Source organism: Octopus sinensis, linkage group LG10, assembly GCF_006345805.1.
Source record: "Octopus sinensis linkage group LG10, ASM634580v1, whole genome shotgun sequence".
NCBI lineage: Eukaryota > Metazoa > Mollusca > Cephalopoda > Octopoda > Octopodidae > Octopus > Octopus sinensis.
Window position 1 is genome coordinate 52,368,559 of NC_043006.1, and position 27,092 is coordinate 52,395,650.

Genomic DNA, 27,092 nt, shown 5'->3' on the forward strand with positions numbered 1-27,092 from the left:
TTTAAAAATGAATTATACAGAATCTGTGTGTGTGTACGTGCGTGCGTGCGTGCGCGCGCAGATATATGTTTTCGTGCGTGCGCGCGAGTGTTCGGTTTGTAGGGAATCTAAAACAGAATACTTACAGAAATTAAGGTAGCAAGAAAAGCGCAGAGCAGGAATCTATCGGTTAATTGAAGCATGCTGATTGCCTTATTAAGAATTGTCTTATGAGCTTTTAGATATACAGTGTATGTATAATGTATATCACTAGTCCCCTCGTCCTTGCAAAGGCGACGCTAGTCGACGTATTGAACTCACAGAGAGCTCCGGTGTGAAAAGAACGCACTGAATTCTCTGAATATGTCCGGTGAACAAACAAGGCAATTCTGGTAGGCAACGCGAGAAAGCCCAGTATTTATAGGATATGGTCAGTGGGAATAATAGCGTATGCCAAAGTTTACACAAAGTTGTCCGGGTTTGAATGTTGCGCCAGATGACCAATGAAAATGGATCTGTAGATATTTGTTTTTCTAATCGTACCAATCAAAGCATCATTATAGGTAAGAATAAGGAAAAGGAAACGATGGAGAGAAAAAAAGGGGATAAAGAGGAAAAGAATACCAGCACTAAAGGCGAGTGTGACAACGATGACAGCAAGAATAAAAAGAATCACGTATGAAGGTGTGGAAAGGAAATGACTGAAAAGAAATTTTTCTGTCGTAAAGTCTAGTAACAAAGTAATTTGAAAATGTGTAGGAGTTTTATAGTTTTAATGTAAACAAAATGAACAAAACCTTTTAAAGCAAATTTTATGACGAAAAGATAAATAAAAATTAGACATACAATTATACGATATCTATTTTGGTTTTTGTTGCTGTTGCTGAAAAGTTTACTACGGAAAATTTGGATTCAAAGAACAATGGACAACATTTAGAGATGTAAATATGCAAGTGACGAAGCATTTCGACAGTTAAAACAGCACAAGAACTGGGCAGCAGATGGAACATTTAATTACTGCTCTAGTATATTTTTCCAGTTATATATACTTCACATTCAAATTGATATTATTAATTTCCCACGATTGTTTGCATTACTCTCTGACAAATGTCAAGACACATATAATAGACTTTTTGCCAAAATAAATGAATTACTGCAGAATGAGGGACCTGATAATATAATTATGGATTTCGAAAAAGCTGCCCATAACGGATTTCTGGAATAGTTTCCAGGGTCGAATTTGGCATGCTGCTTGATTCATTTAGAAGACAATGCGTACAAGTCTGTTGTGCAAGAAGGACCAAAATGCAGATATCACGAAGACAGTTTTAGTCTAAAAATGCGGTGCTCTTTTGCCCTTGGCTTCCTGCCAGTTGATGATGTTGTAGATGGATATAAACAACTTGCAGATGATGATGATATTCCACAGTCAATTGTATCCTATTCTGAAAACAATTATATAGGACCACCTAGAGCAGTGATTCCTAACCTGGGGTCTGCAGACCCCTGGAGGTTCGCAAAGGTAGTACTGGGTGTCCGTGAACTAAATTTAAAATTTCATATATATATATATATATATATATATGTATACACAAAAGGATATGCATGTTAAAAGGGGTCCGTGGGAAAACTTATTTAAACAATAAGTTTGGGAGCTGCTGTTGGGAACCACTGATCTAGAGAGAAAGAGGATAGAGGAGGCGACGCCTTGAACTTTTATTTCCATTATCCATGTGGAATGTTTGGGATCGATGTATGCCGGGGATTGCTGATACTACAAATAGTTTAGAAGTGTACCACACCGCGCTGAAAACACAGTGAATATTAATCATTGAAATATTTGGAAACTTATTGATGTGATTAAATGTGAGGAAAGTTTTGCCAGTACCAAATTACAGAGGTTTATGCAAGGAGAATAACCAATCTCCCACCACCACATAAAATAAAGATATAAAAAATGTCACTGAAAAATATGATCCAAACCAAAAAATTATTTTTCTAAAAGCATTTGCAGACAATCTAAAATTTTAAGAAAAAAGAAATATGTAATACAGTAACGAATTGACTGATGACGAATTGACATGGGGATGAATTGACCAACGACGAATTGACTGGAGACAAATTAAACGACGACAAATTGTCGTCGACGAATTGACCGGACACCCTACAAACACACAAACGCCAACAATGCAAATCGCAATCAACACAAACAATTTGGAGCTGATGCAATACATTTGGTCTCACACTGACTTAAGAGAAAACAGTTTTAAAACAAACACCCACGCACAAAACCACCACAACACATAAAAATAGTATACGGCAGGAAACACACATAATTTAGTGAAATCTCTGTATCCTAATGCAGTAGAGAGATTTCAAAAACACTTGTCTAAAAAATCTATGAAAACCTCCTCATGGAAACTTTTGAAGAGGACAGTATCCAACTTTCGAACAGTAAGTACCTCTCTTCCCTTTCTTTTCTCGTTCAGTGTAAAACACAACTTTTAGGGCCATGATCAGAATAGGTAATGTAAATGTGCGTGGCTTGGGACCGCCTTGGAAACAAGGTTATCTGCTAAATGGCATCAAGTCTCAAAATGTAGATATAGCCATCAGCGAAACCAGACTCCACAACCCGCGGGCCTTCAAGCCCATGTTCAGTTGACAATTCGAAATCTGGGATGCAAATGCCTCAAAGATCTTCTCAGACGTTTCCAAATGTCTGACAGGTACCGACTGGACTACCCGAATGTGCCAATGTGGACATAGACCAACTTTATCGAGTCGTCGAGATTGTATTTAGATAGAGTATTTCGTAGGACAGTGGATAGGGATAGTATAGATTGTCCAAAATTTCACATAATCAGCTAAACAGATCACAAATTCGTGACCTGTACTATCGACTTAGATAAGAATCATAGGCAGTATCCCGGATACTGGAAACTGAATGCGTGACTCCTGGCGCGACAGGCTTACAGAGACCGGATTTACGCATTAGTTAGGAGGGCGTTGACTGGAGCCATCGTCAACAACAAGTGGTGGTTTGCCCCAAAGAGGGCAAATAAAGCAGAAACGGTTAGGTACAGCAAGGCTTTAGTAATAGATCGAAACAGAGTAAAGAGAGACCTAGTTAAGAAATTAGAAGTTCTTAGAAGTAGCAGCGTGACCAACGTGCTGGCGGCGGGGTTGACCCTTGATCAACACTTCAACGCCAACCACGAAGGTTGTCAGAGCTAGGATGCGAGCCCTAAGAAGCGAGGGAATTAGAACCACCCGAGGGGCGCGTGTGGCGGAGGTGCAACATGACAACAAAGCTACCATTTGGTCTTTGATAGATCAACAAGGGTGCGAATTACTCGAAACCGAAAGGAGGTGTGGGGCCTTTCACCAGGACTTTGTCCGGCTGCTCGGGACAACTGGTGGATCAGAATGCAGAACCGACTTTAGAGACTACATGTATGGTCTGCCATGACTCTCGGCAAGAGAGGCGGAATGTTGTGAAAGTTCCATTACAGCCGCTCAGTTTTGTGAGTCGAGGAGCAGTGACACTGTTAAAGAAAGTCGCAAACAAGGGGATCGTTATAGATAATTTCAGGCCCATCACTCTGCTCAACGTAGATTTGAAAACTTTGGCCAAAGTGCTAGCCGAGCGGTTGGTGTTTGTCATCGAGAAACTGGTCGACAAGGGGCAAACATGCGTCTTGGGGGCAGAACTATTCATGGTAACCTCCACCTCATGCGCTACATCATACACAGGGTAGTTATGGAACCTGGCATAGGTAGGGTGCTGATCACTTTGGATCAATCAAAAGCCTTCGATAGTATCGACCATCGATACTTGGTGGCTGTCCTTTGGGTGGCTGATTTCGGTCCAGTCTTCCGTGGTTGGAACGCTGCTTTATACAGCGGCAACCGCTCAGTAGTTCGAGTAAATGACCATCCATCTAAACCATTCAGACATCATGCGTTCGGGTTGTCGGGGATGCCCCTTCTCGTCACTTTCGTATATATTGACTCTTGAGCCATTATTGTGGAAGCTGGCGACGCTGAGGGGTATCCCGCGAGAACTGGGATACGGATGGAGCGTACTGCATATGCGGACGATATCACCGTCATAGTATCAAGCCTCAGACATACTGACCTGGTCGGCGAGACACTAAAAGAATACGAATCGGTAACGGGAGCAAAAATTAACCCGAAAACTCCGGTGAGCATGCGGCTCGGCACCTATTGTATCAAGCCTATGCTCCTCCAACAGCGCTTCCATCGTGGGGCACTGGACAGACGGATCGGTTAAATTGTTCGGGTTTTGGTTCGACTCAGAACTCCAAATGGAGAACTGGGACGAGATAACGAGTAAAGTAATCACTCACACTCAGCTGTGGGCCGAGAAGAAGCTATCTCTAAAAGGTCGGGCCGAGGTGGCAAATACGTACATCGTATCCGTCATCTACTACAGTCTGACCGCCGTGCCTTGTCTCGACTCTGCCATCACGAAACTAGAACGCATTCTCCTCATTTTTTGTGGATAGGCGATACATTTGCTGTCAACACCCGATAAGTGGTATCGTTTGAAAGGCTTAGAGACAAATACTTTCCTCTCTGGCCAACCTCTCATTAGCCTTTGAAGTATCACTTGAAAAGGGAGGTAAAAGTAGTAAGGGAAATTTTGTATAATGAAATTTTTAATGAAAGGTGGGTGAATGTAGCAAAGATGGTACACATAAATGGCGGAACCATTTTAAACATAAACCTATAAAACAAAAGGAGAGAGGGCACATTTCTCTCATATTGTTTTCCTTTTTTACGAGGTTACCGAGGTTTTTTCGGAGGTTTTTCTCTCCACGGATAACTCTAGTCAGTGTTATATTTTCTCCCCTTTTTGGGGAATATAAATAGTTAAAAACGAAACCTTGTTATCTACATGTGTTCGCGCTCCAAAACGTTTTTCAATCCCTACTGAGCTGTTTCGAAAATAAAAAATTCTACATTGTATTGTTCCATCTGTTTTCGGTCCTGTGTGGCTAAATAAAGAAATCTAAATTGCCGTCTGTCTGACTGTCCTATCTACCTCTCTGTTTGTTTATCTATCTATCTATCTATCTATCTATCTATCTATCTATCTATCTATCTATCTATCTATCTATCTATCTATCTATCTATCTATCTATCTATCTGCACCGCAGGAAAAAATTGAAAAATGTCTTCGTCCTGCATGGGACTCCAAGGAATATATCAGTTGGGGAAACAAATTTGGTACAGTCGAAGTACGTTTCCTCAACGAAAATTTAGCAAAACGTTTTTCCACATTGGAGCTGCATTCGGACGACTTGGTAATGATACCAGTCTATTTAAACAAAAGGGTCACGAAAGTCCAAATAAATGTACCACTTGAAGTCGAAACACAATGGTTAGTCTCTGCCATCTGCTTTGAAATGACAGAGACAATGTCAGAGACAAACATCCTTGAAATCGCTGTTCTAGGAGAGAAAGACTATGTGGGAAAATCAATCGAATTCCTTCTTCAATTGGATGAAGCAGCAAGAGAGAAGATACCCACCACTATAGAACTGCCAGGAGGCTACAAACTCTATGTAGTGGTAGAGGGCAGGCGACCACGCTGCTATTTGTGTGGAAGCGAAACACACTTGAAAAAGACGTACCCAACCACTGCACACCAAGAGCAACAACAACAACCACTACCACAACCAAAGCACTCCGGAAAAAAAGCTCTACTACCCACACCACCATCAACACAGAAGACGACAAGAGAAGCACACCAAGCTAATCCGTCATCAACCAAAAACCACTCAGCACCTGAAAAAATACCAACACCACCAACAACAGCAAGAACCAAAGGAACAGAAAAACAAAGAAAACACACAAAAACTGATCCCCCATCCCTTATACCGCACTCAACACACACAAACACTCAACAACCAACAACAACGAAAACAACACAACCACTTACACAGACATACATAGAAGCCTACAACATACCCCTACCCCCTACTGATTCCTCAGAAATTTCGTCGGAAGACGAAACCAGTGAGGAATGGCAAATAGCTACAAAAAGAAGGAAAATAAAGAGCAGAAACACAACCAAACCAAATGCAAACACGAACAAAGCAGGGGGAAATACATCTCCCGAAGACATTTCAAAACCCAACACAAACAACAGCCACACCAACACCACAAAAATATATACAGCAAACATGCTCACAGCTATAGACACCAAAAACACAAATTTGATGGAATACATCCAATCAAAAACAAACATAACAGAAGATGACATAAAAACAATCACCCATACACAACACCACCAGACCACATCAAAATATTATACATCTCCAAAAGTCTGCACCACACACTCAAAGTGCGGTTGGTAAATGCCAAAAATATCTCACAAAGAAACTGTACTGGGATCTCCTCGAGGACAAACCAAAGGAGGAGAAAGCAAAAACTTTCGAGCAGTAAGTAACCCTCTGTTCCTTTCACTTGTATTCTAATTCATTAGGATTATGATCAAGATTGGTTGTGTAAATGCGCGTGGCTTGGGGTCCCCTTGGAAACAAGGGTACTTCTTAAATGACATAAAGTCACATAAGTTAGAAATCATAGCCATAAGTGAGACCAGACTCCACAATCCGCGGGCCCTAAAGACCATGTTTGGCGGACAGTTTAACATTTATTTTTCCCCCTGTTTCCCGAGAATGGGCGGTAGTGGCATCGCGGTACTTTTTCGCAAGAGTCTGGATCTCAAAGTAAGGACAATATTCGTAGACCCGGAGGGTAGACTGGTCGTCCTGGATGTCAACAGCAGCAATGGGTGCGCTTTTCGACTCGTATCAGTCTCCGCACCGCCCTTAACAGGTCGGGCGGATTTCTTTCAACGTCTAGAAGTATTCTTGGGAACGTCTCGTCCTTTACTCTTAGTGGGGGATTGGAATGCTACCTTGGACACGCATGTAGACTACGTGGGTAGAGATAGGAATAGACGGGGATGCAAATGCCTCAGAGACCTGCTCAGACGCTTTCAACTGTCTGACAGGTTCCGACTAGACCACCCGAATGCGCCAACGTGGACATGGAGCAACCGCATCGGGTCGTCGAGATCGTATCTAGATAGGATACTGTGTAGGACAGTAGACAGAGATAGCATAGGATGTCCACAATTCCACATAGTCAGCTACACGGATCACAAACTTGTGACATGTACGCTAGACTTAGGTAAGACACTTAGGCAGGGTCCCGGATACTGGAAACTAAACGCGTCTTTCCCATCGAGACAGGTTTTCAGAGACCGGATTAGCACACTAGTAAAGAGGGCTTTGACGGGAGCCATCATCAACAACAAATGGTGGTTTGCCCTCAAGAAAGCAGTAAAAGCAGAAGCGATTAAGTACAACAAAGCACTATCCATAGATAGAAATAGAGTAGAGGGTGAGCTAGTTAAGAAGCTAGAAGAGGCAATTAGAAGCGGCATCGCATCCGACGTTTTGGCGGCGAGGATGTGCTGTCAGAGCTAGGATGCGTGCTCTAAGGAACGAAGGTGTTGGAGCCGCGAGAGAGGCCCGGGTGGCAGAGGCGCAACAGGGCAACAAAGCCACCATTCGGTCCCTGGTAGATGAACAGGGGCGCGAATTGCTCGAGCCAAGTAAAATGTGTGAGGCCTTTCAGCAGCATTTTGCCCGACTGTTCGGGACGAGTGGAGGGCAAGAACGTAGGGTGGACTTCAGTGCCTACCTACATAGCCTACCACGACTCTCGACAAGAAAGGCAGGGTGCTGCGAAGGTGCCATCACGGCGGCGGAAGTGCAGGACGCGATGGCAAAATGCTCGAGGGACAAATCACCGGGTTTGGATGGTCTACCCTACGAGCTTTACAATTGTATGCCAGACTTGTTTGGAGATCTCTTGGCGGCGGTGTACTGCAACTGGCAGCAAAACGGGAGCATTCCTGGTTTTGTGAGCTGAGGAGCCGTAACACTGCTGAAGAAAGACCTAAACAAGGGAAATGTAATAGATAACTTTAGGCCCATCACTCTGCTTAATGCAGACTTGAAAATTTTGGCCAAGGTGCTAGCCAAGAGGTTGGCGCTTGTCATCGAGAAACTGATCGACAAGGCGCAAACATGCGCCGTGCCGGGCCGGACCATCCATGACAACCTCCACCTGATGCGCTACATCATAGACAGGGTAGTTAACGAACCTGGCATGGGTGGGGCGCTGATCAATTTGGATCAATCGAAAGCTTTCGATAGGGTAGACCATCGGTACTTGGAGGCGGTCCTCAGAGCGGCTGGCTTCGGTCCGTCTTCCGCGGCTGCATAGCCGCTTTGTACAGAGGCATCCGTTCGGTAATTCGCGTGAATGGACATCTATCGAGACCCTTCGACATCGCACGTTCGGTCCGTCAGGGATGCCCCCTCTCGTCGCTTCTATACGTATTGACTCTCGAGCCATTATTGCGGAAGCTGGCAACTTTGAGGGGAATTCCGCGAGAACTGGGATGTGGGCCGAGCGTGTCTGCATACGCGGACGACGTCACCGTCATAGTGTCTAGCCACGAGCACATCGAGCAGGTAGGCGAGACACTGAAAAACTACGAAGCGGTGACAGGAGCGAAAATCAACCGGGAAAAGTCAGTGGGCTTGCGACTAGGCACCTGGAGAAGCAAGCCCATGTTGTCCACCAGCGCCTCCGTCGTGGGACGCTGGACCGACGGCCCGGTTGAGTTGCTCGGGGTCTGGTTTGGTCCGGACCTCCAAGTGGAGAAGAACTGGAACGAGATAACGAGTAGGGTGGTCACTCTCGCCCGGCAATGGGCCGAGAGGAAACTGTCCCTAAAAGGTCGGACGGAGGTGGCGGACACGTACATCGCGTCCGTCATCTACTACCGCCTGACCGTCGTACCTTGTCCCGACCCTACCATCACCAAACTACAACGCATTCTCTTTCGCTTCTTGTGGAAAGGATGCGTCCCGATGGTCAGGCGATCCATTTGCTGTCAACACCCGTTAAAAGGAGGGCTGGGCATGCCGTGGTTGATGATGCGCAGACACGCGCTGAGACTGCGACATCTCTGGCTCTATGTAGACGACGGTGAACAGGTGTGGTCGCCGTTTGTGAGGCACGCTTTCCCGCAGCTCGTCTCCATGACCGAACTGCAGTCGTGGATCAAAAGGAGGCCGAGGAAGGGCGAATGGCACCGCGAGTGTCGCGTTGCTCTCAAGCAACTCTGCCGTCCTGGGTCGACCTTGAGTGACTTCAACACAACCAAAGCATTCTATAGGGGATTAGTGGAGGGGAGGTACGACGACGAGCTCGGGGAGAACCTGGCCTGGCAGTGCTACCGAGAAGCGCTACCCGTTCAGGAGAAGCTCTACAGACACGGCTCGAGAAACACGGGGCCGACCTGCCCGAGATGCGGTCAGAGCGACGAAACCGTTCTGCACGCACTCGTGCAGTGTCCAACAATTTCCGACCTGTGGGCTTATGTCGAACAACTGCTGTCACGTGTGGGACGAAACCGTTCTGCACGCAATCGTGCAGTGTTCAACAATCCCGACCTGTGGGCTTATGTCGAACAACTGCTGTCACGTGTGGGACGTGTCGGTTTATCAGCCGAGTCTATCGTTAATATCGTCACGCCTCCTTCCTTCAAACGAGAAGGAAGAGCTATTTTTATCATACTTGTGGCTATGGCGAAAGAATGTATCTGGTGGACGCGCCTAAAAGGATTAGAGACAAACACTTTCCTCTCTGGTCAATCTCTCATCAACTTCTTCAAGTATCACTTGAACAGGAAAGTGAGAGTAGAGAGGCAAGTTTTGTCTAGTGAATGTTTTAAAAAAAGATGGGTGAATGTAGCAAGGATGGCACGTATGAATGACGAAGCCACCTTGACTATGATCCTATGAACCGTAAAAATTAATACAGAGAGTTGCTTATTTGTAAAAAAATATAACATGTGACGAGGTTACCGTGGCTTTTCCGTAGGCTTTTCTTTCCACGGGTAAACCACACCTGTCCTCCCCTTTACACTTTATATTGACATTTCTGTGATAACGATCCCTATTGATCGATTTTTTTCTTTTCCTTTTATTTTTTATCCCACCCCCTTTTTTTTGTCCTCTTTCTTTCCTTTTACGATCCCTTTTGATCGAATACCAAACCTCCTTTTTTATCCCAAAAGAAAAGCTCTACCTTGTAATTTGTCCTGTCTGTGTGCAGCCCTGTGTGGCTAATAAAGAAACATATCTATCTATCTATCTATCTATCTATCTATCTATCTATCTATCTATCTATCTATCTATCTATCTATCTATCTATCTATCTATCTATCTATCTATCTATCTATCTATCTATCTATCTATCTATCTATCGATCGATCGATCTATCTATCTGTCTGTCTGTCTGTATGTCTATCTATCTATCTATCTATCTATCTATCTATCTATCTATCTATCTATCTATCTATCTATCTATCTATCTATCTATCTATCTATCTACCTGTCTGTGTGTCAGTCAGCCTATCTCTCTCTCTCTCTGTCTATGCATCTACCTGCCTATGTTTTTTTTTTAACTCGATCTCTTTCCCAATACACAATTAAAATAAATGACTCAGACCCTGTCCACTTCAATTGTTTCCTCTCAATCATTTCAGATTTTCATACCATTTGAGAACTCATTCCTTTAATCGATTGTTTGTCCTGAATGAAGAGCGTGGAAATTCACAAATCAACTGACACAGCAGATGCGTTCAGTCACTGTTTAGCTTGCTCTCACCGAACATACACACACACACACACACACACACACACACACACACACACACACACACACACACACACACACACACACGCACTCCCTCTCTCTGTCACTCTTTCCTTATGAATGTATATATGTATGTCTCTTCTATTCTTTAATTTTTATAAATATTCCACTGAGGAGGGAGCCAGATTCCAACATTTTTGGTATATAGTTAACACGTATGTATGTTCTATTAAAAGATGTAAATTTATCACAAATAGAAAGAAAATGAATTGTTGTACTTAACTTGTTTTAAAGGAAATTTATAAATAGTTTTCGTTTTCAACAGGATGGGTGGTGCACAATGAGGGATTTTTACTGCATGATTGACTTTAAGAAGACGTATTTTTTACAACTGTTCACAACCTTGCAAAAACAATATCAGCTAAGCAAATGATCTTCCCAAAATGCATTAAAAGCATCATAAAATAATATGACCAAAATTTCAGAAAATTATCACCGTTCTCTTTGAGCACATCATAGATAAATTTAGCTGGGGCAAAATGAGTAACCCAAGTTCAAGTAAACGTGCCTCTTCAGTTCTCCAGAATTACATTTGAAAACAAACTCATACACATCAATATCCTAATTTAGACATCAGGAAGATCAAAAATGCAGCAAATATTTAAGATATCTATGTTAAATGAAGGAGGATCACGGAAAAATGACACATGGTACGAAATTTCCGAAACTCGAATATATCAACAAAATCAACGCAAAATATTATAGTTTCTTCACGAACTTCTGGAGTGGCTCTCTTACTGATATATTTCCGTACCGTGCAGTTAAAGAGAAGACACTTTTGAAATTATTCATGATTCATTTTAAACCATCTTAAACATCAGTTTTTGAAAATTGAAAATTACTTAATTAAGACAGTGTTAGAAAACAGTTGACTTGCAATACAACAGAGGGAAGGATATTGATTGTTAAAGTCCAAATATTATCCAGATATTTATTAGCAACCTCAATTACAATCAGGAAAAATTATTTAAAAAACATGTACCAGTCACCTGACTGACTGTATGTATGTATGTAGTATGTATGTATGTATGTATGTATGTATGTATGTATGTATGTATGTATGTGTGTGTGTGTGTGTGTATGTGTGTGTGTATGCGTGTGTGCTTGTGTGTGTGCTTGTGTGTGTGTCTTTGCGTGTGTGTGCGTGTCTGCATGTGTATGTGCGTGCATACGTGTCGCGTGTGGGTGTGTATGGTTGTTTTTGAGTGTGCGCGCGTGTGCTTCTGTGCGTGTGTTATTCAGTTTTATTTCAAGATTTCTTGCCAATATATTTTATCAGTCTTTCTTCATCTACTCCACCCAACCACACTGTCTGAGAACCTGTGATGGTTTGTTTACATCCCTGTAACCTAACAGTTAAGCAAAAGACCAATAAAGAATACGTTCTAACCTTAAAAATGTACTGGAGATGATTTGTTTGACGAAACACTTCTAGGCAGTGCACCATGTCCTCAGTCAAATGAGTGAAACAAGTAAAAGATATATGACATGTTGTTGGTTTATTTCTCTGTTGTGTATTGTTTGACTGCACAGCCTTATTTATTTTGTCATATAGATGAACCCACCTTAATGATGTTTCATATTTTCTAGTTAATTTGTGATTGAAAGATGACTTTTGCAGCTGTTTCTTGCAGATAATGCTACAACAGAGGGGCCTTATCATATACTGCAGAATATGTTAGACCTGAAAATTTTATATAATAATGACTACAGGATAACTTTCTAGGTTTTGATTAAACCTGACTAGTTATATTCTGATGTCTTCATCTTTATCGACTACTTCACGACCGGTGACCCGTCGGGTCACCGGTAGTGAATTGCTTGGATCACTGGGTAAGTCTGATTTTCCTAACAACTGAGTTTTGTTTCGTGTTTTGTTTTTCTTTTCCAGGTAATTTCGCGTGATTTCAATGTCAACTTCTTGAAAGCATCAGCGAAACGGCTTCTTTCCTCAGAAAAGAAAAAATTTGGCTGTTATTTCTTGCATGCCCTGCTACCACATAACTGTTATTTCGGGTCCTTTACGTGTTAGCAGGGTTTGCTAGGAATAGCAGCCAAATCTTTGGAGGTGAGATACGTTGAATGCACTCGAAAATAACCTATGGAAAAAATTATTTCACACCGAGGTTACGAACGGGTCTTTTACGAAATATTTACCGTATTTTTAAAGCCATTTTCACTTTAAAATATTCTTTAAATAAGCCAAAAAATATTTTGAAATGGTATTTATTTGAAAATAATTTTAGAAATCATTAAAATTCTGTCTGTTGAAAGAAAGCTAAAATATAAATACATATTGTTCAAGCAAGACACATTTTTGAAATCATATTCGCTTAAGAATATTTCTAAATGATTAAGATATTGTATTTAACAAAAGCGAAAATAGAAACATTTACTATAAAAAACAAGTCGTATTTTCTCGTTGTCAAGTCACTGTGTCTATTCGAAAGGTTAGAGTTTCTTCTCTTCAGGGTTAAGCTATTTTCGGAGTATTTTCCCATTATGTACCGTTTTACCCCGAAAACCCGTAATATCTCAGCAACCAGTTGTCCAATTTACTTGAGACTTGTTTTATACCGTTCATATTCACATTTCAGTTTGGCAAGATTCAAGCTCACTTTTAATACTATTTACAAAGAGCAATATGTTGACTGTTTTTTCTTGATGGTAAGTAAATCAACACTAGCATTTAAAGCAACCATAATATTCTACTTCTTTTATATTGAAAGTGGCCAAATTTGGTCTTTTACACTTATCCTACAATGTCCAATTAAAAATAAATAATCATATCATTGACGCATTTAAGCTACAATACAATACGTGATTAATTCTAAGTAATATGAATAAACATTACATTTGACAGAGTACTCTGAATGCAAAGAAGTAAACAAATTAGATTTATTTTATAAGAACTTTAAAAATCTAAATTCTTTTGTAGATAATGATCTTGAAAGTACAACCAAATCTTTAACCCGTGTATGTACAAGCTCCAGTTCTAAAATGTCTATTCCTCATCAGTGAAAAGCAAATAATAAATCAATAAATAATTAAAGTTCACGTGAAATTATTTGAAGTAAAATAAACAGGTAATTTTCAGGTTGTTGATATATAAACTGAACTATTTTGACAATATCCAACTGAAATTGTTTTTCTTAAATGCATCAGATATGCCAATTTATCTATGTTCTTTCGAAGTGAAATAAATTTAAGTTTGAAAACTATTGGTTGTTATGTGTTGTTTATTTATCTTTTCTATATGAATGCATGCATACATTCATATGTATGCATGAATGTATATATTTATCCATCCATTCATATTTGTATGTATGTACGAATGTACGTGTTCATCCTTCCTCTCCCCAATCACCTCCTCCTCTTTCCATCCATTCATTCACTCATCCAGTGATCAATCGACCGAGTGATCAATGGAAACTGGAAAAACATTAATTTGAATTAATATCACTACACATTTTGAAATAGAATATCACTACACTTTTTGAATTTTTGTCATAAAAATAATCAGACTGCCTATATCCTGGTGCCAACAGTGGTAAATTCTCCTGAAACATGTCGTTATCAATCTAAAAGCTTGTTTTCCAGCTGGTAATGTCTCTTATAGAAATTGTATCATTACTAAAGATTCCATCTTATAATGTGCAATTGATTAACTGCTGCTGGACATTGATAACATAGATTTTACATTTTATAGACAGTTATCAACAAGGTAACTACTGTCCTTTACAAAAATCGTAAAACACAACGAACAGCAAAAGCTTCTTCATAAGCAAAAGCAAATTGTCCTGTTGTGGTTATGTAACCTCAAGTCAGTCCTTATCTAGCAGACCTATAACTAAAAACATTCCAGCTACACTTGACAATTTCCTTGTTAAGACAATGCATATCTAAGACTAGACTGCATTGTTCAGTAAGCGTTTTTACGTATTGAATAAAGTAATTTGAGAAAGATTTAGTGCCTAACAGTGGGAGCTTCTTTGTTGTAAACTAATTGTATGGTGGAGGATGCAAAATCATAACTGCTTATATATTTAAATCTGTCTGTATAGTGTATTGAGAACAATATAGAGTAACTGTGTTCAAAATACCTATCATCGTGTGATCTCAGCACTGGTTCTGATATTTATGTGACAGTGACATGTCTGAAGAAACTACAAAGAAAACTTGATTGGAAAGGATGGGAAAATATGTAAAGAGAAATAAAGGCAAAAAAGCAAGAAAAACAAAGACATGCTGTTCAAATTAGCCTGGTAATTTGTTTATTTCATTTTCATAGCAATATTAATTCACCTAATCTGAAATGTGTTCTGTTGTTTAATTTATTGGATATGTAGTGCATAAATTTGGTTGCAAACAATTCCAGAAGAATTGTGACAAAGAAGCACAGGATAAAGCATATGAATTAGACAGGAATATTAATACATTAAAGATGAAACATATATATGTATGTTTAGAAAGAAAATAATCGCTGCAGAAAACCAATATTCATTAGTATATGCTTAAATTAAAACCGTCATTATCATATGGTACAATGGATTCTTCATATTCCATACTGCAGGGGAAATTATTTGGAATAATAGAAATTCTGTTTCCTTGTTTATTTTCCAATATTGCAGTCGGCTCTGTATTGCCAATCACACACTTTCAAGACTTTGTTGAAGTCCAAGTTTCCAGGGCAATCCTTTCTGTAGGCAATATTCCAGTCACATTGATAAAAATGTCTGCAGCTTTGTGGATCAGGGAAAAGACCTGAAGGTTCAGGACATTTGAAGCCTAGTGAAAAAATATGAACAAAATTGTCAAATAAATGAATTTTAATTATATGTAATTGATGATTAAGTAAATATTTATCGATGATCACATTTATTTAATTGATGAGACTGGCAACATGAGGGGTGTGTATATACATGTATGAATATGTGCATACATGTATGTACATGTATATATGTGTGTGTGTGCATGCATGATTGTGTCTCCTGGTCTTGCTACTGCATGACTGTTTATACATGAGTGTCACTTTCATAGAAGCAGTGTTATTCATTTCCAGTATCCTGTAAAACCATGTTTGGCTATCAGGAAATATTTTTTTACTTGGAGACAGGTGTGGGTTGGCAGCAAAAAAGGTATTCAACTGTAGGAAATCTGACAGCTGCAAGGTCTTATCTATCTGCCTGACCTATGCAAGCTTGGAAAAGGGGATGTTAAAGCAATAATGATGAATTGCTTTAACTACTTTTGGAAACCCAAATCATTTCGTAAGAGAGACTGGTGCCTTTTTATCTCTTTAATAAAAACAAACAATTCTACATAACAACTCAGCTTCATTACACTTGGATGAAGCTTAGTCATCAACTCACACACACACGCACACACACACGCACATACACACACACAACACACACACACACACACACACACGTACAAGTGTGTATTAATCAGAAGATAATGCATAATGGGTGTGTAAGTTCTATACACTAAAATAAATATAAATACCACCACCACCACCACAAAAATAAACCAAATAAAATCATCTTTGTCAACTCTCATCTCAATTCATTTAGATTAGTGTTTCTCAACCATTTTTCGTCTATGGACCCTTCTGATTCCTATTTTACTCAGGTAGATCCTGTCAAACATTAAGATCCTATTATATTATTATCATTATGTGATATTAGGAATTGTATAAAAAGATTGTTAAAATGTTTTGTGCATTACAGAAATATAACCGATTTATAGCACATAATTTTTAACAAAAGAATCTTATACAGACCCGCAAGGATCACATGGACTCTTGGTGAGAACGACTGATGACGATAAAGCATGAGGAAGAGTTAAATCATCTTAGTCAGTGACTAAAATATATTTGCATATTCACTGAACTGACTTGAGAAATTTCAAAACGAATATATATTTTTCTTTTCTGTTTTTTTTTGTGTTTTGAAGAAAAATTATTAACTTGATAATTCTTTGTAAAAAGTATTTTGAAAGTGAAACCTTTTAATAAAAACATACTAGCTCTCACTATCAGAAAACTTAGTCAGAATGTTATATTTTTTCCTCTGTTTGTTGAATTCCCACCCTCTTGGTACTAACATGAAATCATTTAGATTCTTTGACCCAGGCGAACATGGGTGCTTTAAATTGTTATTGGCAGTTTTTCCTGCACTTATCAAGGCATAAAAAATATACTCATTTGAACACATAATCATTAATTAACATTTATCCGAATAAATGTTAATTAACTGAGCAAATCAAATATGGAAAATGCATTTATTAATCGCTGGATTTAGCAATAAATTAAAGGTACTGTACTTACTTGCTTGGGGGTCTGGTACTGCAAAAGAATAATATAAATCAAAAGTCGTATTAGTTTCATTTATACACATATAATTTCGTACACACACAAACACATAGCACACAAATTGCAAAATTACAAGCACACATATTACCCAGAAAAGGAAGTTTAATTGATGCTTTCATGAGATAAAAACGGTCAGAATTGGGAAACGCTTATCAACTAAAATTAATCTTGGATTAAGAAACAAAAATTCTTCAAGTAATATTTTAAATTAAAAATTGGCTGAAATGTTAGCACGCCAAGCGAAATGTTTAGCGGTATTTTGTCCGTCTTTACGTTCTGAGTTCAAATTATGCCGAGGTCAGCTTCGCATTTCATCCTTTCGGGGTCGATAAATTAAGCACCAGTTGCGTACTGGGGTCGATATAATCGACAATCCCCCTTCCCCCATTATTCGGGCCTCGTGTTTAGAATAAAAAAGAATATTAAAAATTTAAAAAGAAAAAATTGTAAGGTAGATGAGATAACTCCAGTAGCTGCAAGTTCACTTCTGATATTTGCTTTTGTAAGCGGAATGCTTCCCTGATATATTTCCATCAGTTCCTTTAATACAGTTAACTTAGTATATCTGTTTATTTATTTATGTGTTCTATTCTTATTCAAAGCAGAAAGACAATTTAAAAGTTCAACGGAGACAAATTTTTCCACTGATATTCAAATGAAAGCTTTATACGTGCAATAAACAAAAGTGATTTGAACTGGTCGTTTCCAGAGGCTGGAAGAAGGTAATGACCGACTAAGTAGCCTGATTTCAAGAACATCAGGAACTTTTCAAAATTTCAGAACTGTATAAGAAATTCACGAAGAAAAATCTAAATTTCGAATATCTGATTATCAAAGTTATTAAAAGTTTTAAAATTGTTAAATATTGAAATTATGTTTGATAGTATTTTAGCTTTACATTAATTTCTTGACAAGATAGAAATAAGGAATTGTATATTCTAATTAATGTCCATACAATTTTTGAACGCATAAATGACCTAAGTAAAGCGAAAAGGTGGTCGCTAGAAATCAAAATCGAAGTAGGGATTCGGTTTACTAGCGCAAATAATGTAACATTAAACAGCTATGCTTACCTTCACAATATTTTCCTTTAAAGTGAAGTGGGCATCGGCAACGTATCAGGTTGGCATTTTGGATGCAGGTTCCTCCGTTAAGACAAGGGCGAGACGGGCAATTAAAGATTTTTTCATTACAAAACTTGCCAAACCATCCATTAACACAATTACAAATGAAGCCATTTAATCCAAGTCTGTGACACTGGCCGTTACTTTGACACGGATTTGGAGTGCATGGATTGGTTTGACTGCCGCATATCTGTCCAGTCCAGCCTTGTGGACAGGTACAAATAAAGCTGTTTCCTCTAGGATAGCACTGTCCACCGTGTAAACAGGGGTTTCCTGAACAAGACGTAATTTTTATCTCACAGAGTTTACCAGTCCATCCTGGAGGACAGTCGCATATACTTTTGTGTACATTACAAGTTCCTCCATTTTGACACGGTGAAAATGGACAGGAATTAATGGGATTTTCACAACGTGGACCAGTAAATCTAGGTGGGCAAATACATTTCGCAACAAAGTTAGTTGTAGTACATCGGCCACCATTTAGGCAAGTCACTGAGCGACATTTATCTTCAAATTGACAACGATGACCGTAAAAGTTAGGAAGACAATGGCACACAAATGAGGTACCTTCATTCGAACATTGACCACCGTTCATACAAGGTGCTGACAAACATGCTGAAAGACCTAGATCCAAAAAGAAATAAATTTACAGATTAAATTCAAAACAAAAACAAATTAACAGAATAAATCTTCTTGATTTACTATTTAATAAAACAACATTCACTAAATCCATAAATGCCTTACTTAAATACAAACACGAAAATATTCAGTTTTGTAAATAAGATAATGTTGTGTGTGTTTTTCATTCTGCTCTAAATTACAACTTGGTTACAATGTTAGCACACTTAAGACGTCTTATAAGTAACTATAACTATGGCAGACCTGTTTAATACAGTATTATCGTTATGGAGTAAAAATCACTACCGATCAGCACGATTGATTTACAATTACTAATTCAGCCTACAGGTCATCTACAAAACGTCAAAAATTATCCTCAAATAGAAATGTATTTAAGATAAAAACATCTGATAATAGAAATAAAGATGTATTAAGCAAACGACTGCCAGACAATGATAATATATTTCACTTCGTTTGAATGATTTTTGTGTTTTACTTTTCTAAATATCTTTTTGTACTATGTAATCCCAATGCCGAAATTAATATACGATGTGGTATTCAATACAATTGCGAATATAGGCTTTATTTACTTGTAGAAATTAGGTTATGTGAGATCCAGATTTCACTCAGTATGGAATGTGTCTCTCATATCTATGTTGGACACCATTAATCTCTGACTTCTTTGCATGCTTATAGATGTATTCCAGCTTATTAGAAATCTTCAAATCTAACCACTGGCTAGATCGTTTTTAGCTTTAATAGTGAAATTCTTAACTTGCTAGATGAACCTTCTTCCTCACATCTCCGAGTTGCACACGTGTCATGCTTACGTGTTCCACTCCAAATCCCGCTTCTACCTCTTAAACCCGATCATCATATTACAAACAGTAATTATAAAGACCTTTTACCTCACGAATGTTAATGTGATATACAGTAATACCTCGACTATCGCGTATTTGACATTCCAAAACCTCCATCGATAGGTGAAAATCTACGAAGAAGGAGCAGCACTGTATATTTTTATTATTATTTTTATAATTTTTATATATTTATTTTATAAATGCATTTATGTTGTAAATGCAAAACAACACTACGGAGGAATCGACGTAAGCTCGAAAAATAAACTGTAATGGGTGATCCGTGATATGCCGAGAGATTACTGTATTAGCAACCTCCTGTATCTTCTAGTCTGAGAATATCCTATCGCTTACCGACTTAGTCTTCCAACAAAATAAAGAGATAGGTCACACATTTTTTTATGTGGCTTTATATATGAAGAAGGAAAATGATTTTAGTAGAAAGATATTTTTAAAAAGTCTAACATATTTCTAATTTGAAATTGAAAAAAAATTCATTTAGTATATTTAATAGGCTGAAATAACTTACATTGACGATAGAATCAGCTGAAATCAGTATTTGTTTTTCGTTTTTTTTTTTATTTTTGTTTAGACATATCTTCGGAGACATTTGGTATTTCTCAGTTTACCATGGAACTTGATGACTAAATAGTTTGCAATACTTACATTTGCTGAAATGTTGGCATTAGTTTATTATAGTGATGTAATTTCAAATAGAAATTCATGATTCTTACCATTCTCGCATTTGGATCCCGTATAACCATATGCACATTTGCAGTAATAGCTATTAATCAAGTCAACGCACGTACCTCCATTTAAACAAGGTGATGACGCCCGCTTGCAGTCGTCGATGCCTGAAATAAATCAATATTAACCCATTTTTTCACTTCGTTAATGTTTGCTTTGAAAAATCATTGCAGTTTAGAACACCAGATGTATTGCAATATCATGCATATTTAATAGTTTCTTTCATTTAGGGAGTATTATTGATACCTTGTCGAAGCAGTTAAATTTAACCTGCTTAAATAACAACAAATTGTTCGACAGTTAAATGCATATCTACTTTTAAATTTGTACTTCCATTTATTTTAACGTATTAATTATCCACTCATATCTACATGTTATTAATCAAAATTGAACTAGACATTAACTTTCAACTAGAGTAATAAATTAACAACTCAACTATGATAAGCTGTTGAACTTTCACTTAGAACGAATTATTATTGTCCAGTTAAAGAAATGACCAAATGAGCATTATCTGGAATATCTTTGAGGAGATATATAACACAGCTGCAGGTGGAATACACGTAGAACCAGATGGCATGCTGTATAAATATATAATGTATATAGAAGTGCAAATCTGAGCGTACATATGTTAAAGATGCCCACGTTAAAAAGAGTTTATTTTATGAGATAGATTCAATTAATATCATTATTATACCTAAAATGAAATAGACATTGATAGTTTCGCGATTATTACAATTAAACAGTGTCTCGAATTCCTACAAATAAAGTTTACAAGTCAATAGAAAAAAGTTAATACCTTCAATACAAAATTGTCCTGTGTATAACGGGTGGCAGGAGCAGCGAAACGTAGAGCCCATTCGATTACAAGTTGCATTGTTTTTACACGGAGCACTGCGACATGGATCAGCTGAAAAAGTAATGACGATACATGTCTTTTACGCATATATTTTCTTTCAATTTATTTAAATAATGAAATTCGATAAAATGAAAGTGAATCAACTTCATTAATATATCAACTTTATTACCATTAATATATCAACTTCATATATCAACGTCATTAACAGCAATGTATTTACAACCTCACAAAAAGAGAATTTGTATATATAATTACAGAGATTTATATGCTTTTAATTGAGCTGTGGCCAATCGAGTCGATACCGAGTCAGTCTGCTGTTGAATGTGTGACAACATCATTTATTAATCACTAGTGCTGCACTGAGAATAATAACAAAAATATTTAACTCTCATTCATTTAATTCTTCGCAGAAAATAGGTATTATGTAGCAGTGTAGTTTTCTGTTGTAAGGAGCAGGAGCCCTGTATAACAAGGAATGTTCTGTTTGCTTGCAATTACGTGCGTCTGTCGTGACCACAGCTCAGACAGACATTTTTTTAAAGAGTAGTTAATACATCCTTGATTAATGCAATAGTCATGAATAATTAAGGTATTTATGGAGGTAAAAAATTGATTGGATGACTGATTTTCGATGACTCAGTTTTAGATTACCGGGAATCTAAAGTGTTAGTGAGCAAATTCGAGATAATCGAAGTGCTAGCTAACCCCATAGAAAATCCAAGGCCGAAATTTTTTTAGGTAGAAAATGGTCCCATTTTATTGAACCCAGGAAGCTAAAGGGAGAACTGATCCAGGCAGGATTTGAATTCATGATTTAAAGAGACAGGAATAATAAATACGTACCATCGGGATTGCAGAATGGACCAGTGAAACCAGGCTTGCAGACTTTTTGACCGTTAATATCACACTGAAACCTCGTTTGTTCGCTGGTGGGGTTATCACACCTTGTTATGCAGTTCGGACCATAATAGCCGTGGCTACAATAACTCTGAAGTAAAACAACAACAAAGACATTCTAAGACATTCGAAAAGAGAATGGTTATATAAGACTTCTGATATTTTGCTCACAAACAGACTGTTTTAAAAGTATAAAGGTTTGTGGCTTTAGTGTACGAGTTTTTATTAATTGGTGAGCTGGCAGAATCGTTTGCATGCTGGACGAAATGCTGAGTGGTATTTCGCCCATTGCTACGTGTTGGTATTCATGGCACGTCACTGATATAAGTATGGTTTGCTGCTAGTTACTAAAGCAGTAAGGTTTCGATTTTAGGCTTCGTTATGCGTTCATAGAATCATTTCCGCGTTTCTAAAGATTTTGAATATATATATATATTTTTTAAAGTGTAGTTTGGACACAAAAATAATGCCAGGTATTTTCAATACCATCTGCATATGAACTACTGTACGATAGAGTGCGCCCATAACCTAGAATACATATGTACACAGAGAAGAAATGCAAGAAATGTGAGTAATTGTCAAGGATTTTTAACCATGGATATTTGTGCTCTTCGCTCAGAGCAATAGGCTGCTGCAGCATCACATATCAGAATGATAAACGCTCAAATCAGTTAAGATGTGTGGCATAGAATAATACCCAGATATTCCTGGCCAACAATGATAGTTAAAGTACTTACTCGAATTTGGTAGGTCAGTTGAGTAGTAGGATTCTGACTACCACGAGTTGTTATCAATTTATACCTGGCTTCTTCGACGCTTCTCTGAGGTAAATAATAACCACTTTGGTAAACGTATTCGGCTATTAATTCGTTGTTGCTTTTTGCAGTAAACGAAACAACGAATTTCTGAAAACAGAGGTTTGAAGGTATGTATTATTGGAAATTTGTACTATCAGATAGAACAATGACAATATAAACGTAAACACACGCATACTTACTCTCTCTCTTCTTCACTCTCTCTGTTTCTGTTGTTCTCTCTCTCTCTCTCTCACACTCACATGCACATACACACACACACACACACACACACACACACACCACACACTCACACACACGCATACACGCGTGGGTTTCCGTAGCGTAGCAGATTTATAGATTATTCAATACATTAATTAATTATAGGATATTCAATACATTAATTGATAAACAAATAAATTATTGAAAATCTAATATATAATCGTGAATACCTTCACATATGTTTTATTATGTTATTATAGCGTTGATTTATATATTTGTGGAGAAGAACGATCGTTGTTTCGCCTATATAACACATGTAAATAACAGCAGGAAACTCAGTAATATTAGTTCTTATGTTGTCAGAAGGTCTCAGTTTTGGAAAGTGCGAACGCACTTATATTCATGCTTGTTTCGTAAGCATTAGTGATATAAGGGAAAGGAATTGATTTAGCCACGAGCAAGTAAATCGCCTCTGACTCTGACCTTGCTGTAAAACAATGAACCAATAGTCAGTCTATAATAATCGCTTCTAATTTAGACACGAAGGCCAGCAGTTTTCATTTAAGTCGGTAACATCTGAAGTGCTTTTCGGTTGGCCAATGTAACACCTCATGGAGGAAGCAATATGATAAATAGTGAGCTGAAAAGGTAAATGCTATTATTATCAGACTTTCCAATCTGTCGCGATCTGTCTGTCACAATCTAAGAAATACCACAATATTATCCTTCCCCAAGAAGTATTAAAGCATCTAATCTAACTGCTGCCCACATATCTTCTCTTTCAACAGCGCAAGGAAAATAGAAAAATTTGTAAACAGCAACCTTTCAGTTCTGATTTCTCCCTTTTCTATGTGATCACTACTGTAGTTTTCGTAGAACAAGATATACAGCCTGTTGCTGTCTTAACTCATCAATGGTCTTTTGTCTTTCCTACCTTTGTCATAAGCTCAAGATATCAGCAAAGTTCTGTAGTATTGTTAGCGCGAGAACCTCATAACATCGTTCTACGGACATGCTATCTATCTATAATATCTTTTGGATCAGAGGTCGATAAATCTCAAGATCCAGTTATGTCTTCCAGTCAGTTAATGCAACACATAATCAGTGAATGGATTGTAGTTTCATAAGTATGTGTGTGTGTCAATTTTTTAATACACATGTATACATATACATACACACACACACACACACACACACACACACACACACACACCACACACACACATATATATATATGATAAACTTAATATAGTAAGTTTGCAGTTTATAATGCAACTTACTATGGAAAGTAAACACCTGTAGATAAAACAGTATAATCTATGAATACAAAATAAGTAATAATAATAAAAAAGAGATTTCACAGAAATATTTCAAGACTGGTCATTCCTCCTTCAGAGAATAAGAGCCTTCCTTACAATTCAGCACATATATTACACTTGATAGCAATAAGTATTTAAATCAGTAACAAACGAAAAAAACTAGTTAAAATGGTTAGACTGATTACCATAATTTTCATTAACTGGCAACGTTATTCAATATGTAAAATTTTATTCTTAAGCATGTATTAGAAAATCTAAGATAAATTTAATGTAGTCATCCAATAATTCATAACGCCTCCCTTGGAAATTAAATAAATGTAAATACATCATGCCACTTTTTGGAACTCAGGAAAATATTATTCTGGTATATTTCGTAGCATGATTTAAATTGGGATTGCTATCCAGTTATCTTCACAAGAAGACAGAGGGGAAAACATCCTCTTGTCATGTAGCAATGAAACTAACAATCTTAAGAAATTATATTTTAAGAAACATCTCTTTCCAAATCCAAACACTTACCTGAAACGGCTGTCTAATCAGGTACGTGATCGGATTACGTGCTGTACCGATAAATGTCTTATTCAAATCAATGACATTATCACCTAAAATTAATTTGGAAAAATGAAACAGAAATTATATTGGGATACGAGAGTGAAAATTTACAGACACAAGTACACAGATGATATAACCTTTCCATTCTCTCTAACCTCCAGTATAAAGATGTTATATACACATAACGTAGATATATTATCAGGCCAGACTGTCTGCACTCTCTCCATGTATACTGTCTGCATTAACTCCAAACTACACTGTCTCCATGTACAGAGACTTACTCTTATCTCTAGTGATGTTTTGTGAATCAAGTCTCTTTCTAATACTAAGCCACTCTAATAAGAAAAATATTACCCTTGTCTTTACATTCGTACAAATTACGCTAGATTATAATCATTCCACCGTATGTGGAAATTTCTCTGGATATGTGTAATGTTTACTCATCTAGATAGAGTATTGATATTTCGTGTTATGCTTAAAACCAGTGCATATTACCAGGATTTTCCGACTGGGGTCGAATTGAACAAACCATCTAAATTCATGTTAAAATTCCCGTATAAATGGAATAAGGTCTGGCTAGCTTGTTCTGGCATGGAGTTGTATAATGTAAAATAAGGAAATTAAAGCAAGTAATGATACTTTTAATGCATATAATACCCACGTTTCAGGTCATGACTCAATAAATAAAATAAAAATTCGTCTCTTACGCAAGATCTTCCTCAGTAAGACATTTCTAAATACGAACACGTTGATGGTTTTCGCCCTGTTTTTATTGGCGACATAATATATACATACATATATATACATACATACATGGTGAGTGAGAGAGAGAGAGAGAGAAATAGAAAGAAAGAGAGAGAGAAAGGGAGAAAGAGGTAGAAAGAGAGAAAGATATAGGGAGAAACATATATACATGACTACCTTGGTGCGTAGGTGCGTTTATGTGAAGATATGACTTCTTTTGTCTCCAGTTTCTGATAAATAGGTTATGTTTGCTGACACCTACCGGGGGCATTATGAAACTTCACTTTTTCAATATAATGTTACTGCTATTCTTATTTCCTTCTTTCTATCATCAGCTCTAAGTATTCGTTTGCCTCATCATTGTTACTGCCATCACTGATGATATATTGAGCACTTTCTTTCATAATTAGCATTATCCTACATGATTTTAGTGACTCCTAAGGGAACCAATTCCACCCTCATTTGTATTTCACGATCTATATCGATATGGAATATTGCGTTGTAAATAAAAGTTTCATGTAGAACCGATCGCTACGAAATATATATAGATATATTAGAAAAAAACACCTATCAATTCAATAAGGAAAAATTAAATTATACTATTTAGAAAAATTACATATCATAGAAAGATTAAATATAAGATAAAACATATAGCAATGATTAAGTAATATGCACAATAATAATAAAACGTATATATGGTACAATAACGACATGTGTTTCGTGGCTATATCTAAGAAATGATAATAGTAATAGTAATAGTAGTAGTAGTAAAATCACTTCAATATAAAAATAGCCACTCTTCAGGTTAAAGATAAAGCAATAAAATAATTAATTAGATAAATTAATAAATATACGTAAATAATCTTGTAAAATACGAAATATCTTAACAAATATATTCTTGTTTAAATAAAAAATAGAATAAAAAACAAGATATAGATTAAATTATAGTATTTAGTTTTCACTTAATGTATATTTTGTATTTTATATATATATATGTTTGTTGTAAATATTTTAATTAATTGTATCTTACTTTTTATTCTATTTGTTTTACTTAAGCAAGAATATATTTAAGATATTTCGTATTTTACAAGATTATTTATGTATATTTATTAATTTATCTAATTAATTATTTCATTGTTTTATCTTTAATCTGAAGAGTGGCTATATT

General features: G+C 37.3%; 3 protein-coding genes and 1 long non-coding RNA gene across 10 annotated transcripts in view; 2 read left to right on the forward strand and 2 right to left on the reverse strand.

Moving 5' to 3' along the window:
* Nucleotides 1-382, reverse strand: part of LOC115216309 (protein jagged-1-like) — a 14,754-nt gene extending 14,372 nt beyond the window's left edge. Inside the window, exon 1 of one of the 2 annotated variants that reach the window (XM_029785515.2) lies at nucleotides 126-382. In XM_029785515.2, coding sequence (XP_029641375.1) covers nucleotides 126-182 — 57 coding nt within the window. In that variant the 5' untranslated portion in view covers nucleotides 183-382. The remainder of the gene's footprint in view (nucleotides 1-125) is intronic. The other variant, XM_029785514.2, reaches the window with a different exon arrangement.
* The window catches only part of LOC115216219 (kinesin-like protein KIF28P), a 227,286-nt gene that overhangs the window by 136,878 nt on the left and 63,316 nt on the right, over nucleotides 1-27,092 (forward strand). The gene's annotated exons all lie outside the window — the stretch shown is intronic.
* Nucleotides 1-27,092, reverse strand: part of LOC115216308 (protein jagged-1b-like) — a 122,624-nt gene that overhangs the window by 40,198 nt on the left and 55,334 nt on the right. For 2 of the 5 annotated variants that reach the window (XM_036506672.1, XM_036506671.1), the window contains exons 3-7: nucleotides 25,148-25,230; nucleotides 23,031-23,198; nucleotides 22,240-22,384; nucleotides 21,337-21,447; nucleotides 20,528-20,647 (exon numbers count right to left, since the gene is read on the reverse strand). In XM_036506672.1, the coding sequence (XP_036362565.1) occupies nucleotides 20,528-20,647; nucleotides 21,337-21,447; nucleotides 22,240-22,384; nucleotides 23,031-23,198; nucleotides 25,148-25,230 (627 nt within the window). Of the gene's footprint in view, nucleotides 1-15,181; nucleotides 15,607-17,149; nucleotides 17,168-18,267; nucleotides 18,302-18,754; nucleotides 18,943-20,527; nucleotides 20,648-21,336; nucleotides 21,448-22,239; nucleotides 22,385-23,030; nucleotides 23,199-25,147; nucleotides 25,231-27,092 lie in introns of those variants that run through there. The other 3 variants (XM_036506677.1, XM_036506676.1, XM_036506678.1) reach the window with 3 other exon arrangements.
* On the forward strand, nucleotides 1,671-14,039 carry LOC115216314. Its single transcript, XR_003882067.2, has 4 exons — nucleotides 1,671-2,433; nucleotides 12,453-12,651; nucleotides 13,416-13,485; nucleotides 13,757-14,039. It is a non-coding gene; the product is annotated as an uncharacterized LOC115216314 (long non-coding RNA).